At 44.9% G+C, this 18889-nt stretch overlaps 1 protein-coding gene across 1 annotated transcript in view; it reads right to left on the reverse strand.

Moving 5' to 3' along the window:
• LOC147685438 (regenerating islet-derived protein 4-like) overlaps nt 1–18889 on the reverse strand; it is a 51931-nt gene that overhangs the window by 8801 nt on the left and 24241 nt on the right. Inside the window, exons 4-5 of the mRNA XM_086941342.1 lie at nt 9152–9289; nt 6662–6776 (exon numbers count right to left, since the gene is read on the reverse strand). Of these exons, the coding sequence (XP_086797468.1) occupies nt 6662–6776; nt 9152–9289 (253 nt within the window). The remainder of the gene's footprint in view (nt 1–6661; nt 6777–9151; nt 9290–18889) is intronic.

Here is an 18889-nt window from a genome sequence, read left to right on the forward strand (position 1 = left end):
CTGTATCGCCTAGCCACTGCTCAATTTACTGCCAGTGCTGTAGTCTATTTCTCTCATGCATCTTTTATAGGCTCTATCAAGGCCTCATTAAATGATAGCAATGGTTCAGATGATGTGCGAGCAGTTTTGAGAACCCCAGTGAGGATGCTAGACTTGAATTCCCCAGGAGGATGGATCAATCCAAAAACCTTGGCTGCCTTTTTAAGGACAAATTTGATTCTATCTCTGCCAGAGCTAGGCATAGGTGTGGGTCCGTTCCCATGCCTGTGGATGTACCTGAACCACTAGCATTTTATAGTGCCAATATGTCGGCTGCGTTGGCGGGGAAAGGCAGTGGTAAGAGTGCTTTCTCACTGCTGTCATCTGTGTCATGTTGCCTTCTGGGCATCTGTAGTATTTCTTAACCTGATACAAACATGTTGTGCATGGTTTACCAACAACATGGACAGGAACCTGCACAATCATCATTGCATCTTTCCTCCTCATGTAGCCTTTGGGCCTCCTTTCTAGATGGCAGTATTTTGACTGGTGGTAGTGATATGTCCTGAATGGTGTAGGTGTTGGTGGAGGAGGGGGTGGCGCTCGGAAAACTGGTGCCAATGAAAAGGTAACTGGTGAGGGCCCTGGTGTCAGCCTGACTCGAGGTGGTGGTGGGAGGGTTCTTAGCTGAACTAAGGAGATGCTCAATGCCAGTAGAGGTACCGGTGAAGGAACCCCAAGCAGAGCACAAAAGAGTCCTATGAAGAGCGCTGGGCCCAACGGCACACCATGGAAAATGAGGACCTTTGGAATATCTTTATCATTGCATGGAAGAATAGGGTTGAATTAGCCCCTTGCACCATGAACTCAAGGTACACTAAACAATATTAACACCTCGATTGATAATGCTTAATATTCAAGACCAAAACAAATAATGAAATGCTTGACAGAACAACAGGTTCAATACTTTGGTTCAACAATATCTGGCAGTGTATTATTCTTGTCATACACAATAGATCACAAATGTCATCTTTCAAATAAAAAAACAAGTTTGTGAGAAATTGGGTTGTTGGTTGGCTGGGGTGTGAGCCCTGTCAAGCAACAGCAACAATGTCTGTCAGGGTGAACATCACAAAAACTCACTACATTAACCTGTGCTTAACCCTGGATTGCTTGGCACAAAAATCAGTCAGGTTTAACTTAGAGACAATGTGTAAAGTGTTTATACAGCACACAATCAGTAATGAAACACAAGAAAAATCCTACACCAATTTAGGAAAACAGAGATCATTTTAATAAATGATCCGACACCATAATGAAAAAATCCCCTTTCTGGAAAAAGAATTATGAATTTTTTTTTTTTGCAAAAACTAGCATCTAAGAGATCAAAACATCAGTTGAAGCCATTTAATTGCATAAGACCGATTCAAAGTCGAAAAATGTTTCCAACTGTGATTGAGCGCAGTTTGGATACACAAAGTGGATTGAGCCTTGTCAGTGCTTACTTTCAGACTTAGAAAGAATTTCAAGAACAAAGAACCGAGAAGGTAACGTTCATTGGGGCGAGGCTGCAGGCAGTGTCCGAGCAGGGTACATCCTCGCCAGGGAGCCTCTGAAAGAAGTTGCAGTGAAGATTTCTACATTCGGACTTTTATGGCAGTAGATAATCTGCAGCAGGACAATGCAGGAGGCTGTAGCCAAAGACAGTTCAAGGAGGTTGGATACCCCTTTGGCAGTACTGCCAGAATACTGCCTGAAATTGTTGAACCAAACACGTGAAGCTCTTGTTCTGTCAATCTTGTCATTAAAGTTTTGGTCTTCGTGGAATAAGAATGTTACGCATTATGTCTTCAGGTATTATTATTGTGTGGTGATTGGAAGTGGTACAACCTAGCTTGAATTTAAGGACGCTACCCATTCTCTTTCTTTAGTTTGTGGGAACTCAAGTTAGCCACAAAGGGTAATTGGATGCAGGGAGGCTGAATAAGGAAATGGACCTAAGGTCAGTTAAAGGCACCCAAATGATAGACGGAATGTGGAACACTTCAAATATTCACCCCCAGTGAAGAGATCTGGGTTACATCCATTGTTCTTTTGCTCACTATACCACCCCAGTTTGGGCCCAGCTAAATGCAAATCAGTCTTGATCCTGATCCTCATGGGACCATTCCAGTCTGAACTGCGAAGCCAGGTCCTCCCCGAGACTCCTGACGTCTAAAGTCTATCAGCTCTAGCTCAGACAAGACTGCCGGAGGTGGGGTGCGTTGCATGGACTTATCCCAGATCTGAATTGGTGTTTAAGGGAATCCACATGTTTCCCTTTCTTTTTGTGAGTCCTCCTCTTCTCTTTCGAGGTTTTGGAGGAAGATGAAGAGCAGCAAGCAGATCTTCACCCAGAATAATGCAGAGCTCAACTGTCATTGTGGGCTCTTTGATTGCCCTCTGATTCATACTGTTGCACTGGTCTTAATATTTAGGGCCATGCCTAGAACCCAGACACCATAAACAGTCATCACGAGGGTCTGTGACCGATATCTGCATATAGCATTTGTAACAAGGCTTAAACCCTGACTTTTAGGGGATGACATCCCCCTTGAGATACTTGACAAACAATGTAACATTCTTTTTCTCTGAGAAGAATAGCTGAAGTAAACAGTTCAGAGGAGAGAAGCTCTGGTTCTGTCAAAGGGTGCAGACGAATGGAATTGAGGTCAGGGTGACAGGGTAGGCCTTATATGGTCCATTGATGTCACCACCTCGCTTCCTGTGTTGTTATGGAGGGAGCACCACTACTGGTGTGGGAGAGCTATGTCAGACGTTTCTGGATCCAGTCAGCACCTGGGATATTCAAAGGATGTTGTTATTCCAAGGCTAAGCTAAAGATATTTTGCTGCATTGCCGGAGAAAGAGGAGAAGAAAATCTACAGTTGCCCCAGACCTTATTTATCATATCTCCCTCATAGCTCTAAATGTTGCATGGGTTGTGACCTCTGCCACTGACCCCTACAGTATCAACATAAATTCAGAGATGGCTGATGAAACTGGCATGCTAGGTGTTAGACGGGAAACCTGAGGGTCGGCCGAGCAAGGGGGAGAGGCCTCCTGGCGAGGGTCCTCTCCTTAGATCGTACGGACAAGCAACCACCCCCCACAGATGGACACCACACAAAGATAGGTTCTTAACTCTTTTATCAGTATTCTTTGGCAGGTTATCGTAACGATACAGTAGAAACGGGATTCTAGGATCCCCTTGAACTTAGTCTCTGTGGGAAGGGGGTAGCGGTACAGTCTTGGTACCGGTCTGGTACAGGGATATCTTGCGGACAGTTCTCAATCCTCGAGCTGGAGGGTTTCTTTGGTAGGGGCCGCGGCAGCGCCAGCAGGACTCCCAAGATGGTTCAAGAGGATGGGCCGCGGCAGCGCCAGCAGGACCCCAAGATGGTTCACGAAGATGAGCCGCGGCAGCGCCAGCAGGACTCCAAGGATGGTTCACGAAGATGGGCCGCGGCAGCGCCAGCAGGACTCCAAGGATGAGTTTGTCTCGGTGTCTCTCGACTCCAGGATACAACTGCCTTCCTGCTCCGGAGCTGCCCCAGTTATAGGTCTGGTGCTCTTTGATGTCCGGACCCTCGCACTTGGAGGTCGGGGTCTGGGATGTGCGAGTCCAGACACCCAGCAGGGGGGTGGAGCCAGCGCCCAGGGAGGCTGTGGGCGATCGAAACTAGGCGGATGGGGGACCATCGAAACTCCTTCCCCCATTGACTCGCCAAGTGGTCTCTTTACCCCCTGGTCGGATCGTGGTGCCTCGATGTCGGGGCTTTGCTGGGCCTGCGGCTGGGGTCGGGCCGAGGCCACGAGGCCTGGTCGTGGAGGGTCCAAGATGGCGGCTGGGCCGGAGACGATGGTCCGGGCCAGCCGCGAGAGAGTTGAGGAGAGGAGGTCGAGTTCCGTCGGGGGAGAGCTGGGGGCGGCCCGGAGGGGCGGCACTCGTCGAAGGTGGAAGGTGCCGCACTTGGTCGTAGAACAGGGGTCGAGGTAGTCCGGGACCCGCCATGCGGGAGGAGTGGGGCCACACCACGAGGCCCTGTCCAACACTAGGAAAGCTTGGCCCTACGAGCATGCAATGGCATATCTCTGTGTCAACGTCGCCAAAGCAGATTCACCCCTGGTATCAAACAACCCTGTACCAACAATCAATAACTTAGACATATCAGAAGAATCAGGAAGAGCATATCCAGGCATGTTTTAAATGATAAATGGTTCCCTTCCCTAGGCAACTACATTCTTTGAATCAGGAAGACTGGTAGAAAAGGCATTAGGAATAAGCTTGCATTACAGGGCCTTCTTCGGATGGGGTGATGTGTCTGGAAAGTAGGGTCTCCAAGAGCTGGCCTGTGATGCAAAGTAATTTGCATCTAATCACTGGAGCAGAGAAAGTCTTGAACCAAGCAACCTTAATGTCACCCACAATAACATAATTACAGGAGAAAGAGAGGTGCAGAAGAAGATGGTCCTGGCTGCAGATTTTCCATGAAGACGTTTGTCCAAATTTCCATTGTGTAGTTTGGAAACTTAAGGAATCCTGAAAGTGATGATGACAAAGGAAACACTCTCGGTAGGTGAACCATGGTGTTAATCCAGGGCTGACTCAGGCGAGGTGCCCATGCCAATGTCATTCTGAAGATCTAAATAAAGGCCTGCAGCAGTGTCAGGTGAGGATTAAATACTTACTCATGATCATCCTGGTCATGTGGAATAAAATATGGAAACTGAATCAAAGCAAGGCTAAACATATCTGATAATATAGTGACCGGTGTATAGGGTACGCACACACAATTCAATGATAATTGCAGTTCAAAGAATTAAGACAAATACCCAACGTACACATCTTTTTGTCAGAAAGGCTCAATAATTTCAGTCGGCGAGGTCTGGTTTAACATGATTGAAAACAAGCTTTCCCCACAAAAATGGCCTGCTTAGTGCATGTCATATATACTGGATTCTAACAAAATCAACAGCAGTATGATATTGTTTATGTACAATGGACATCTATCCTGACATCTAGGGCCAGATGTAGGTAATTCATATTTACCGACTCTTAAATACCGAATTTTACCGGTTCGGTATTTAAGAGTCGGTAAATATGAAGGGGGGAGATGTAGGTATTACAGATTCTGTAAATACCGAATCGTTAAGATTCGGTATTTACCGAATCTGTAAATACCGAATCGGTATTGCCCATTGATTCCTATGGGCCTTAAAGCCCATAGGAATCAATGGGCAATACCGATTCTGTAATTACAGAATCGGTAAATACCGAATTTTGTAAGGGTGCAGGGGGTGTCACTTTGACACCCTCTGTCACCCCAAAAATAGGCATGTGCGCCATGTGGCACACAGACATGCCCTAAGGGCATGTCTGTCTGTCACATGGCTAGGTGTGCATGCACACATGTGCATGCACACCTGAATTCGGTATTTTAACACCCAATTGGATTGGGTGGTAAAATACCGAATTTGTAGGGCCTTTGGGACTCAGAAGAGTCCCACCTACATCTGGGAATTTCCGAATCGGTAAAAATACCGATTTGGGGCCAGATGTAGGTAAATGAGATTTACCGATTTTTAATTACCGAATTTTACCGATTCGGTAATTAAAAATCGGTAAATCTGAGGGGTGGATATGTAGGAACATCCAGATGTTCCTTTTACCGAATCGGTAAATATCGGTATTTACCGATTCGGTAAATACCGACCGGTAATGCCCCATTCATGCCTATGGGCTTTGAAGCCCATAGGAATGAATGGGGCATTACCGGTCGGTATTTACCGAATCGGTAAATACCGATTCTGACAAGGGTGCAGGGGGTGTCACTTTGACACCCTCTAGCACCCCCAAAAAAGGTTTGGGGGCCATGTGGCAGGCATACCTGCCCTAAGGGCAGGTCTGCCTGTCATATGGCACAGGTGTGCATGCACACATGTGCATGCACACCAGAATCGGTGTTTTACCATCAAATAGTATTTGATGGTAAAATACCGATTCTGTAATGCTTGTGGGACTCAGAAGAGTCCCACCTACATATCAATTTTACCGAATCGGAAAAAATACCGATTCGGTATTTTACAGAATCGGTAAATTTACCGATCGGTAAATTTACCGATTCTGTAAAATACAGGGCCCTACATCTCAAATTGCATTTACCGGTCGGTAACGGCCGAATTCGCCCGTTACCGACCGGTAAATGCCTACCTACATCTGGCCCTTGGTATTTTACAGATTCTGTAAATTTACCGATTCGTTAAATTTACAGAATCTGTAAAATCTGGCCCCATACATCTCAAGATGCCAAATATCGGTCGGAAACGGCCGAATTCGGCCGTTTCCGACCGGTATTTGCCACCTACATCGGGCCCCTAGTTCCTCCATGTATTAGCTATGCATGTCTGACACTGACTTTGAAAGGCTGGAGTCATGAGCAGACACAGCAGAATTACATGAACGGAGCAGTTGTGGGGATAGTAGTGCCCCTGGATACGGGACTCTATAGACCTGTTTTCAACTGCAATGCAATTTAAAGGAAGAGAGGCAGAAACCTTTTGGTCTGAAATGCAGCAATGTGTGCTACTATGGGAACCAAGTATGCTCCTGAACTGATGAGGGAATGTCATCCATACTCACCACCACTGCAGCTCAGTTCACCACAATGCTCGTCTCCCTTGTGATTGTCTGGTTGACCACCAAGCCAGGCTCTGTAGTTATACATGGAGCCATCATTCCATTTCCAGCGACGGTTCTAAAATAAATGATCATATTTTTATAAACTCTCACATTCACTCCTGTATTTAAGATTTCTCCTGGATGTTGAACAATGTTAACACAGCTTCTCATTTGGGTCCTCCTCCCTCCACCATTCTTGTACCTTTTTAGGTCGAAGCCTACTGGACAGCGCAGTTGTATGCTTTGCAAAAGACATCTTGGGCATATTTGGAAAGCTTACTTGGGAATGCATTCCGTCCATTGCTTACCATTGGCTTTATGGTTTGTAACGCATATTTGCTCGGCTTCTAATTGCTGGCTTTATTTATTTTACGCTGTCCACCGTGAGTTCGTCCCTCTCATACAGCTGCTTGTCTACTGTATCCTTCCACCAGTGGTCAATTTCTGTAAACAAGACTTTAACTCTTTTGCTTATCTCGTCACATTTGCTATGCATGCAATGACAAAAGTCAAATGTAAGACTCTGTCTTCTGTGGGCACATGGTACTTAACTTTCTTTCTATGACTTCAAAGTGAAAGGGTTTGTGTGACAATCATGCTGGCTACTGCTGGTGTGCTGGAGGAAAGCTGAAGGATGTTATTCTTTTGTAGCACACAACTGTGAGAGGTTGGCCTGGTATATGATGTCCGCTATTCTAGTGGGCACCTTGCACCAGTCCAAACGACCCTTATTGATGGGAGGTTATAAAGTCAACCTTATAGAAAGCTATCCTAGTGATAGCTGTGGAGAGCAACCTTCAGTCTAGGACTTAGAGGCGAGAAAAGCAAGTTGTTTTACCAATTATAATCTCAAAAGTCAAATGTAAGACTCTGTCTTCTGTGGGCACATGGTACTTAACTTTCTTTCTATGACTTCAAAGTGAAAGGGTTTGTGTGACAATCATGCTGGCTACTGCTGGTGTGCTGGAGGAAAGCTGAAGGATGTTATTCTTTTGTAGCACACAACTGTGAGAGGTTGGCCTGGTATATGATGTCCGCTATTCTAGTGGGCACCTTGCACCAGTCCAAACGACCCTTATTGATGGGAGGTTATAAAGTCAACCTTATAGAAAGCTATCCTAGTGATAGCTGTGGAGAGCAACCTTCAGTCTAGGACTTAGAGGCGAGAAAAGCAAGTTGTTTTACCAATTATAATCTCTTGAATGATCAAATGAAAGCACACCACACAAGGTATATATCAAATATATATGTATTTAATCTAAACACAACCCCTCTTTATGAGGTCAGAGGTAACAGAGCAATACAAGGAACTTAATTAGCATACGATAAGTGCACAGTATACGTTATGCCCTAGGGGCCTCACAAACCATATACTAAAATAGTGGTATAAGAACCACGTGAGAGTTAGAAAGAAGGCCAAGCGCCTGTAGAACTGCTGGGGCTACCTGGAACCACCAAAGGTTAGGATGCAGGAGGCCCACGGGGATGCGGGCAGTGTCTAAACACAGCCGTGGATCACCATTGGCTTTCTATGGGAAACAAACAAGTTACAGTTTTAAAGATTAAGGGCACTTCTAGGTGAACTACGATGGAACCCTTTTAGACTGAGACACTTCGAGAGTCAAGACCCACGGGAGCACCAGAGTACTCGAGTTACCTCACCCATGGAAGCCGGGTGCATAGGTGTCTTTTGGTGTCGGGTTTCGTCGTCAATTCCAATGAAGGCCTGCCTTTCAGGGGGGCCACAGGGCCGGGCCACAGGACAAGTCTTGTGGCCAACACCCCGCTGCGCACAGCCCAAGGCCGTGCACGGCGTGGAGTTAGCTGCATGTGAGAGCTTAGTCGCAAGCCAGGCCCTGGCTCCATGTGCGCGGTGGCGGTTAGATTAACATATGGCAATTGAATACTATATTATGTTAAAAAAAACTAGAAATTCACTGAAAAAAAACGTCACAGGGACATTATAGTTAGGAATTAGAATTAAAAAAACCTTAGAAGTTCACCAAAAAAAATCAAAGGTTACAGGGTTCAGATTTTACACACAAAATCCAAAGAAATTCAGCAGTTATAGCTGTACATATCTCAAGAAAGTAAAACCTGTGCCCTAAGGTAAATATAACTCACCATGCACTGTTAATTACCCCACATAACAGCCCTGACATCTTCCATGACATCATTGATAATATCACTACAACATTTGCAATCAAAATAATAATATGAAAACTGTGCATTGCAGGGACATGAGTTAGAGTTATATTAGGGAACTACTGTAACCATTGGTCTTTTTAGTAATAATATATATACTGTTTCACCAAAGGGTGAAAGAAGGACTAAATATTGCTACAGTTTCTAGGTTACGCTGCTCCCAGCGTGATGTACAGAATACAGTGTGGAACATATACATAGGTCCCCTTTACTCTTCTGTAACCATGCATATTTATGGTCCCTCACCTTTTCTGGGTCATGTAGTCCAATCCAAACAGGATGAGATTTCTGATAGGCTGAAATGTGTGAGGCAATGATGCTTCCTTCAGACTCATCCAGGATGGAAGCCAAATGTGCCCCATGTCCATAATCTTGACACTCAAACTGTAGAGACAGAAGCACATGCTTTGAACACCTGCATCATAAACATACAGTTTTAATTTACATTACAAGTATTGTCCTAACAAACAGACTTTAGTTTTCATCAGCATTTGACTTTCATCCCCAGCAAACCTAGGTGTTAACTAGTCACTCCTATTCCTGCCATGAGCAGAATGATTCCACCATCACTCCTCCAACTTTTTCGCCAATCAGAGACAATCTGACCCACTAGCACCAGCCATCAACTTAAAAACTACCATTAGCACATACGCTTTGCTGTGAATAAGTCAGCTTTTTCCCACAGTATTAGACATCCAGTATCAGCAATCAATCATCTCTATTTCCATAACCAATGCCAGAAACTTCCATTATCATTAACTAGTCATCTCCATTAATTTTCATGATCAGCAAACATTTACCCCCTTTAACATACATATTCCCACAACCATCAAGAGACCACACATGCTTCCACCGCCAACAGACCTTCACTACCTTGAACACATCTAGTGTGACTATGAACACTTCTACACCACCACAAGTGCAACACATGCACTACAAAGTTCAGGAAACCTCCTTAAGCTTGAAAACATCCATTCCCAACTTGGGTAAACTCCCATAATGAATAGTACACATCTACCTGCAGGTCCACCTCCACCTCACAAGCAACCATTAGCATACACAAATATGACTGACTAGGTGAGTGTGTGAGTGTGATTGTAGAGCATGTTTAAAGAATTAAACCATGGTAGTCCATGTGAACCAGAGTCATGCATCTACCGGAGATAAATTAGCATACGATTAATCTACTTGGAAATAATAAGCATTGTGATTACTCTGGATATCGGAAATGGCTTTAGCTCTTATGTACCAACATTGGACACGTCAGAATTAAACTGTCCCGTTACAGTGGAACTAGTATACTGAGCACATTTTCAAACCAAGTGGTAGCACCGAGGTTTTTTGCTAACTTTGGGATTACAACTGATGTCTAACATTCTACCATGGAACAAAGCTGAAAGGAGAATTGATTCAGTAAGTCCCCTGGTGATGTCTTTAGTATTAACAAGGTAATAGCATTTGATTTTCTGTTGTACATGCACTTGAGAAGTGCCTGACTAGTGGAAACACTTTGGCGGTCAAAGATAGGAAATTGTGATTTATGGTCCCAGATTTATCAATCGGGTCCCTTTGCCTCTGATGTCCTAGGCTCATCCTATTATGAAGTCCCTTAACTGATCACTGAGTGCGTTCTTTAAGTACTGGACAGTGCAGTCTGAGTGTCACTCGGGAAGCAATGTACGGTTAGAGATTCAGAACTCAGTAATTAATACACTGAAGCTGAATAAATGAGTGACCAGCCTGTGTTTTTTGTAACTTGGAAAGAATAAATTACTCTCAATGTAATGCCTCGCAGACATTTAAGGGTGGGTACTCAACCATAGAAATGTGTAAATCAGAAAGAACTTTTGTGATGTATAAGATACATGTGGTTTATTTTATGCAAGGGGTTTCATAACAGAACAAACACATTTCATCTTCTAGTTGTGGCCTTGTTTACAGTATCTGCCATTCAATTTCAATGGCACATTTAAAGTGCAAGTGAAAAAACTGAAATATAATTTTTTTTGCAATTTAGTGGTAAGATAGTCTTTATTCAAAAGCCCTCATTGAACTTCTCATCACATCAGTGTGTGAATAGAGTGCGTTGATTGCAGTACAATCAGGCCAGAAAAACTTGAGAGCTTCCTCCACCAACAGCCATAGTGGATGATATCAGGAGGCGGAAGGAGCGGCTTTTGGGCTCGGAGGGGAAACTCACTATGGTGACACCACACTGGGAGGGAGTGATCCAGCTTAGAGAGATTCAGTGTCATCAACGTTGGGATCTGCTGTGAATTTCAGTAGTGGGTGGTGTCTAGAGGGATGGGGGATGATTCCCTTCTCAGATCTGCAGGCAGACTATGAACTGTCAGGTGTACAATGTCTTAGATTCCTGCAGGTGCGATGTATCTGTAGGAAACATGAAGCTCTTTTTGTGGACCTGCCGGAAAAGTCGCCTCTGAATTTACGTGTGCTTGCCTCCCCCTTACATGCACATGCCATCTCACTGGTTTACAACACGATGTTGGCCTATAGCCTGCCCCTACTGGATGCACTTAGAGGTGGGTGGGAATGGAATTTGGGGTGGCTAAAACATGATGCATGAGGCGAAGCCTGCTGCTACCCTCAAGAGGTGGCAATAGAGGCGGGCTTCCGCCTAGTGTAGTTGGAATTGCTACTTAGGGTGTATTTCACTTGGGAGAACCTACATAAAATGGGACAGGTGAGTCTGATTTATGTCTGAGGGGATGTAGCCAGAGAGGTACCTTATCTTATACTGTCTGGGAGATTCTGGGAGAGAGTGAGAGTGCCCATCTCAGAAGTGTCAGAGGTGCAGCTCCAACTCCTGCCTCAACGATTACCCTCAACAATGCACTCTGCACTTTCTTTTGCTATGTTTGCATGTTATCCTGTGCTTTTATGGTCATTTTTGATATATACCGAATGAAGCTTCATGAAATGAAAAAAATGATTACCCTGGGCATTTGGAGAGAGCAGACTTTGGAGAGATGCATTATGCTCTTCTGTAATGTGGCCCTAGCTGTTGCACAACAGGATATTGTCTTAAGAAAGGGGAGCCCCATCCCACTTAAACTGCTGGGGGAAACAGCCTAGTCCACCAGGGGTCATTGAGGTGTGACAGTCCCCCTAGTTAATGTACAGGACACACATGCAGGAATCAGATCATGGGGAAGGGTTCCTGGTGACCTAGACAGTTGCAGAATGATGGATGCCATCTATCCGGTCCAAGTTTGGGTTAGGGAGTGTTTTTTTTAACTTGTTGGTTATATTGGACTAGTTGTGAGTGACTAAGAAATGAAATGTATGACTGTTCTCCATGGTGTGATAACAATGATTCGATACTTGTTAATACGGCCAAAAAAAGAGTTTAAAAAACAAATCTATGTAAGACTTCTTTCCAGCTACCATTTATGGGGGGGGAAAGTAAGATGGCGGACTGAAGACGCCACGGAGCGGTAGCTCCTGCAAGGTCTCCCTAATCCCTCAATGTTATTGAGAAGAAAACCTCTTTTCCGGATCCTAAGCCGTCAGAAGGAACGCTTAGGGAGAGAGATTTGAGAATCAAAAGGATCCCAGTGAATGAAGGAGAAACAAACCTGAAAACCGGTCGATGTTACCGCTGCTGCTTCTTCGCGCCCGACACGGCTGGAAACGACTAGGCATCCAACCTGTGGGGGCGTTGCACCGTGCTTGGCGGCTGCCTAGTTCATGGCTCGGCTGCTTTGGTCTGGGGCCATCCTCACTCGTAGACGCTACACCCGCGTCAAAAACATCAAACGCTTTGGGTGTCGCGGGGGAGCTAACCCGCTCGATTTCCATCAGAATGGCTCCGAAAAACATACCTAGGTCCACTCGGGCCGGGAGAGGACCCCCGACGGAAGCCTTGACGATGGATGAAGGAACTGATAATGCAGTCAAAGTAGTTGGGAGAACTGCAACGACAGGTGCGAGTGTGACTCACCTATCTTCTGCTACCTCCAAGAAACCTGGGAAGCCCGGTAATCAGGACCTACAGGCCGGTAAGCAGCAACTAATTTGTCCCCCTTTTTTTGTTGTTCCGGACCAGACTGCGACGGCTAAAGTAAAGACTGTCTCCGCTATTAATGATAACTGTGGTAATAGTGTGGCGCCTATTTCTAGCAGGCTGGGAACACACAACAATGTTGTAGTTGACGACAATGAGAATGAAGGGGATATTGGTAATGTCTTGCATAAAGAACTCGTTGAGGCTCCCAGTTCTATCACAGGCCAATTGCGAAGTTGCGATACGGCGCCTGTGCACAACTTGGTACCGGAGAAATTAGGGAGCGTTGAGTGTATGCCGAATGTCGTAGAACCAGTACCGGGTGAAATCTTTGCAAACTCTAGCTCTGAGGCACTTAAAGCTGTCCCTTCTGAGCACTCCTAAAGAGCGTCGGATTGTATGGCCAGTATTACAAAAAGTGCTATTAATATCTCTGAGAGGGCCGAGGAACATTCTAATGATGAATATGAAGAGATCGTAGAAGATGAGGGAGAACTAACCGGATCTCCCGCGGATGTGATCAAACAATTAGGCCGGCAAAAAATAAATTGAAGAAAGGAACGAACCTTAACTCCTCTGTTCTCTCTACCTCAATAACTTCTTCAAATACGCGAGGAAAATTTGTCAGAGATTACAAAATCCAAGCTGCCATTTTAGAACTAGGTCGCTTGCATAATTTAAAAGACGTCTGGCGCGCAACACATCCTAATCTCGCTGGATTTACGTATTATTCTGCTCCACATAAATTATGCTCACGATTAGATATGGTTTGGGCTACAGATAAAATCTTAGATTCAAGTGTTATAGAATTATGCCCAAGAGTGACTTCCGATCGTAACCCCATCCTTTTAGAATTCAATATTACCACAAAGAGACAAGGCCCTAGACAGTTTACGTTTCCCAGATATCTTTTTTCTGATGTAGCTTTTATTCCCAACTCAAAGAACATATTAATGAATTTATCAAGTTTAATTTAAATTCCACCTCTGCTATATTTGTCTGGGATGCTTGTAAGGCCAGTATAAGGGGCTTTGCCCAGCAATATATCTTTAGGAAGAATATAGAACACCAGAACGAGACCAAGACTATGACGTCTAATATTCTGTCTGTTGAAAATCTTTTGCCAGAAGCCCTTCAACAAGGAATGGTAAATACTGGTGATTTAAGACTGGGATTAGTAAGCCTTCAGTCTACTTCAAAAAAGACTAATAGGGAAAAATATAGTGTTAAATTAAATAAGTACCACCTATCACAATATGAGAGCGGGGATAAAATTGGCAAAATCTTAGCATATAAAGTTGCCGATAAGAAAGCTAAGACCTCAATTAAGTCTATCAAAGGAACGAATACTATAATATACAACCAGCCAGAACAGATATTAGATAAATTTATCAAATATTATAGTAGTCTATACACTCCCGAAAATCATCCTACCAAGCATCACATATCATCATATATCAATACTAATTTGACAGATCAGCGAGATAGAGAAGGAATAGGGCAGCTTGCTGAAAATATCACTTCTACAGAGATTAGTCTAGCAATTGTTTCTCTCCCTTCAGGTAAGGCAGCTGGGGAAGATCTGCTTCCTATAGAACTGTATAAAATATGTATTCAGGAACTACTTCCACTCTTTAGTTTAGTAATAAATTCGATTGGGGAAACGGGGAAGGCGCCGAGCTCTTGGAATATAGCTAAAATTGTATTTTTTCTTAACAAGCATAAGCCTGCAGATGAGTGCGGGTCATATAGACCTATTTCGCTAATTAATGCGGACGCTAAGACGTTCCCGAAAATCTTAGCTACTCGACTCGCACCCCTCATGCCGCAGCTAGTCAACACACAACAACATGGATTTGTCATGGGGAGGGATACCACCGCCCATGTAAATATGGCAATTACCGCATTTGATGTAGCAACAACTTGCTGCACCCCACTCGGAATGGTTATGCTAGATGCTGAGAAAGCATTTGATCGAGTGCGGTGGGACTATTTTATGGACGGTGATGACGGCTTTTGGTTTTCGTGGCCAATATTTAAGGTGGGTATAGGCGCTATATGACCACCCCACTGCAAAAATAAGCTATGCTGGTTTGACCTCTCTTAATTTTCCAATAGCTAGGGGCACTCGACAAGGGTTCCCTCTGTCACCCTTATTGTTTGCTATCTCTTTGGAACCGTTTTTAAATGCACCCCAGACCCAATCTGATATTACTCCCTTCCAACATGGCATAAGTACTATTAAAAAAACGCATATGCGGATGATATTGCAATTTTTACCACAGATGTGGTCAAAGCTCTTCCGGGGATAACTAAGGAAGCAAACAGTTTTGGGGCTATCTCCGGATACAAATTAAACTTAAATAAAACACAGGTCATAGTAAACTATAAACCATTGGCACCGGTTCAAGGCATATGTAAGTCTGCCATTTATTTGGGAGTAAAAGTTTCTTCGAATATCAGTGAATGAATAAGGCTTAATTATGATTCTTTACTAAAGGAAGTAGCACTTTCATTGAAAAAATGGCATAAGATCCCACTCAGCCTTGTAGGAAGGATCAATTTAATTAAAATGAAAACTTTACCAAATTTTCTTTATTTATTTAGATCAATCCCCTTACGCCTCAATAATTCTTTTTTTAAAAACTTGATGGTATTTCTGGTAGTTATATATGGGGATATAAAAAAGCCAGTAGATCGATTTCTTTGTTGAAATTGCCTATTGAAAAAGGAGGGTTAAACTTCCCGGATTTTAAATTATATTTCTTTGCAACCTTCTTTGGCCGTCTTCGAAATCTGCTTAAAACTGAAAACCCATTATATTTCTTTCAGTTCATGTTAGGGACCGATTGTAATCAGTTCTTGGCCAGAGTTCATGATCCAAACTACTTTAAGCGGGTTAAGTTCAAGACTGCCAGGGGGATCATAAGAATATGGAATTTAATCATGGCTTTTAGTAAAATTTCTTTCTTTCACTCCAAATTATTGTTATGGAGGAATCCAGGACTTTCTGGTATTTTTAATGATGGTTTGGTGACCACTTGGTCCAGTTGCGGTATTAATATCTTAGGAGATCTTTACGGCTTAGATGGATTGTTAGATTTCGCCTCGCTTAAATTGCTTTATAAATTGAATGATTCTATGTATTTCAAATATATGCAAATCCAAGACTTTTTAGTTTGTAAAATGAAGATCAATGAAGTCTCCGAATCAGATATTCTGACTTGTCTTTATGCTGATAAGATAAAATCTTTAATTAGTGATGGCTATAAAAGTCTAAATCATCTGAAATCTGATGACTGTATAAAACTAGCGGCCAAGTGGACCACAAGAACGGGTACTTATATAACTTCGAACCAGATATCCACCTCTCTCTGTCTTATCAATCGGGTGGTTCAGTCCTCTAGCTTAAGACTTCAGTTATATAGAACAGTATGCCAACTGTATTATACCCCGCAAAGAATCTCAAGGTGGTCATCAAGTAGTATAGCAAATGATCGCCCTAATTGCCCCAAGTGTGGTCTTGTGGCTGCTGACTTGGAGCACATGTTTCTATCTTGCCCCGTATTAGCTCAGTTTTGGTCAGGAATCGAAGGTATTCTTAATCAGAAGCAGATTATTTTTTCCCCTCTTTCAGTAAATATGGTTTTGTTAGATATCCAGGAAATAAATAGCCAATATAAAGAGCTAAATACCATCCTATTTGCATGCGCAAGATTGACTATCGCAAGGGCTTGGATCTCTTTGAAACCTCCGCATGTTATGGAATGGTGGGTGCTTGTTAATGAAATTTATACCATGGAATCAGCACTTGCCAAAGTAAGGGGACTCCGGTCAATGAGGAAACTGGATAGAATCTGGGGAATGTTTATACAATCTTGAGTAACTCTCCTTTTTAGGTTTCACACTGCGAACCGATCGCAAAGCACTATTGCAATCGTTTCTGCTTTCAAGGAGTCAAGGGAGACAGCGGACAAGCGATGTGCACGCGCGAGTAAACGGATCAGGATCAGGTCACGCGCGCTTCCTGTCTCCCATAGCTCCTAGGAAGCAGAAACACACACACACATACAGACCCCCGCCCCGCCGCGCATACACACACATAGAGAACGCCCCAACCCCCCTACCCCCGCCGTGCATACACACACATGGTGAACACCCCAACCCCCCCCACCGCCGCGCATACACACACATAGACAACCCTCCCGCCCCGCGCATACACACACAGAGAACCCCCCAGGCGCGCAGTCATAGCAGCAGCCGGATGGACGGGGAGGGCCGGGCCGAGCCATAGCGGGAGCACCTTGGACCAGTCTTAAACTGCACTCCGCCCCCGGCCGCATAACATGCCCCAGACACCTGTAACGCTGGTCGGACACCGAGAAGATGGAACTGCGTGATGTAGAGACCGGGTGATATTTCTCCTTTCTTTTATTTTACATCAAGGAACGTTGGTCGAGTGTGTTTTTTTAGACCAGTAGGGACCTACTTAATTTTAGGCCTGAGCCCAGAAGTGCGGGTGGCTTGCTTCGATTGAAAACAGAACCTAACGAGGCCCCCACAATGCCTTTACTCCAGACAGCTTTTAAATACAAATAGGAGAACCCCCCCAAACTCCCCCCACCCGCCGCCGCGCATACACACAGGCATGAACACCCACACACTCACATAGAGAACCCCCTCCCTCTGCCGACGCCGCCGTGCATACACAGGCACACATAGAGAACTCCCCCCCCCCCGCATACACAAACGCACACACACACGCACACACACACATACATACATACAGACCCCCCCCCCGCTTACACACACACATCCCCTACCTCGGCTCGGCGTGTCTTCTCATCGCAGCTTGCGCAGGGACAGCCAACGTGCACGCGCACGGCGATGGCGTCTCCTGCGCTACAACCGTGGTTTCGGTTTCACGGCCTTTTTGCATTTCCGTTGCATCGTCTCCCTGGCATTTTAATAGAACTCTGGGACATCGTCGCTCCTCGAGCCTTTAGTGAGGGCGGCACGGTAAGGCACAAATAACCCCGCCGTGAGGGGGGTGAGGGGTCTGGGGTCCGTTTCTTTGCATTGTTCGCACAGGGTGTTGGTGAATGGGGAGAGTGCGGCATGCAGGCTGAGAGATGGCGTATGTTAGCCGGCGCAGCTGCAGCGGGATGGGACAGGGGAGGTAAACAACTTTTTCAAGGTTTGCTGGGGGGACGTCATTAATGACTGCGGTCGGAAAGGTAGTGGATGAAGAATTCGCGGCGCTATTGAAAAAGTAATGACGTATTATATAATAGTCGCCACCTTGTTTCCTCCTTCCCGTAAAAAATAGCATTCCTGCCTGCATGCGCCATGCTTGGGTCTTAAAAGTGGATTTTTTAGCAAGTGTTGCTGAGGGGTTAATGCCGGTATACCTCCGCATCTCGCCCCAAACGTTACTTTTGTTAAAGTAAAGCACTACACTGAGTCACCCATCTCCTTAGCGCTCACACATCAACAAACCAAACCGCCCCTCCTCTAACCACAGCGCTTCACATATTTCTAAAAATGCCTGCCCCCAAGCCACAGCATAGCCCGCCTCCTCTGCTATTCCACCCACACAACGAGCTCCACCCTCCGCAAATGCATCACAAGCCATTCACCACCCCCCCGAATATAACTGGCACTGGCAGGCCAACTCTCACACATTATGCCAGCCTCCTTCTGCACAGTGCGCATACTTCTACAACGCATCTCCCTCAAGCCACAGCCTCTCTTCGCACCTACAGAGCCCTCCCACTTTCATTCCACGCCACTGTCTTTTCCAGCCTCTTTACCCTCTAACCGTGCCTCCTATAGTGCGAGACCTGCGATACTACTCGCCCACCTCGCATGCACTCGTCGGCCTAACAGCTGTGAGCCCGTGCCTGAGGTGCATCATCAGGGCTGTGTGAATAATAACTGCGTCAGTCCCGTGCCTG

The sequence above is a fragment of the Lissotriton vulgaris genome, chromosome 10 (genome assembly GCF_964263255.1).
Source record: "Lissotriton vulgaris chromosome 10, aLisVul1.2, whole genome shotgun sequence".
Taxonomy (NCBI): domain Eukaryota; kingdom Metazoa; phylum Chordata; class Amphibia; order Caudata; family Salamandridae; genus Lissotriton; species Lissotriton vulgaris.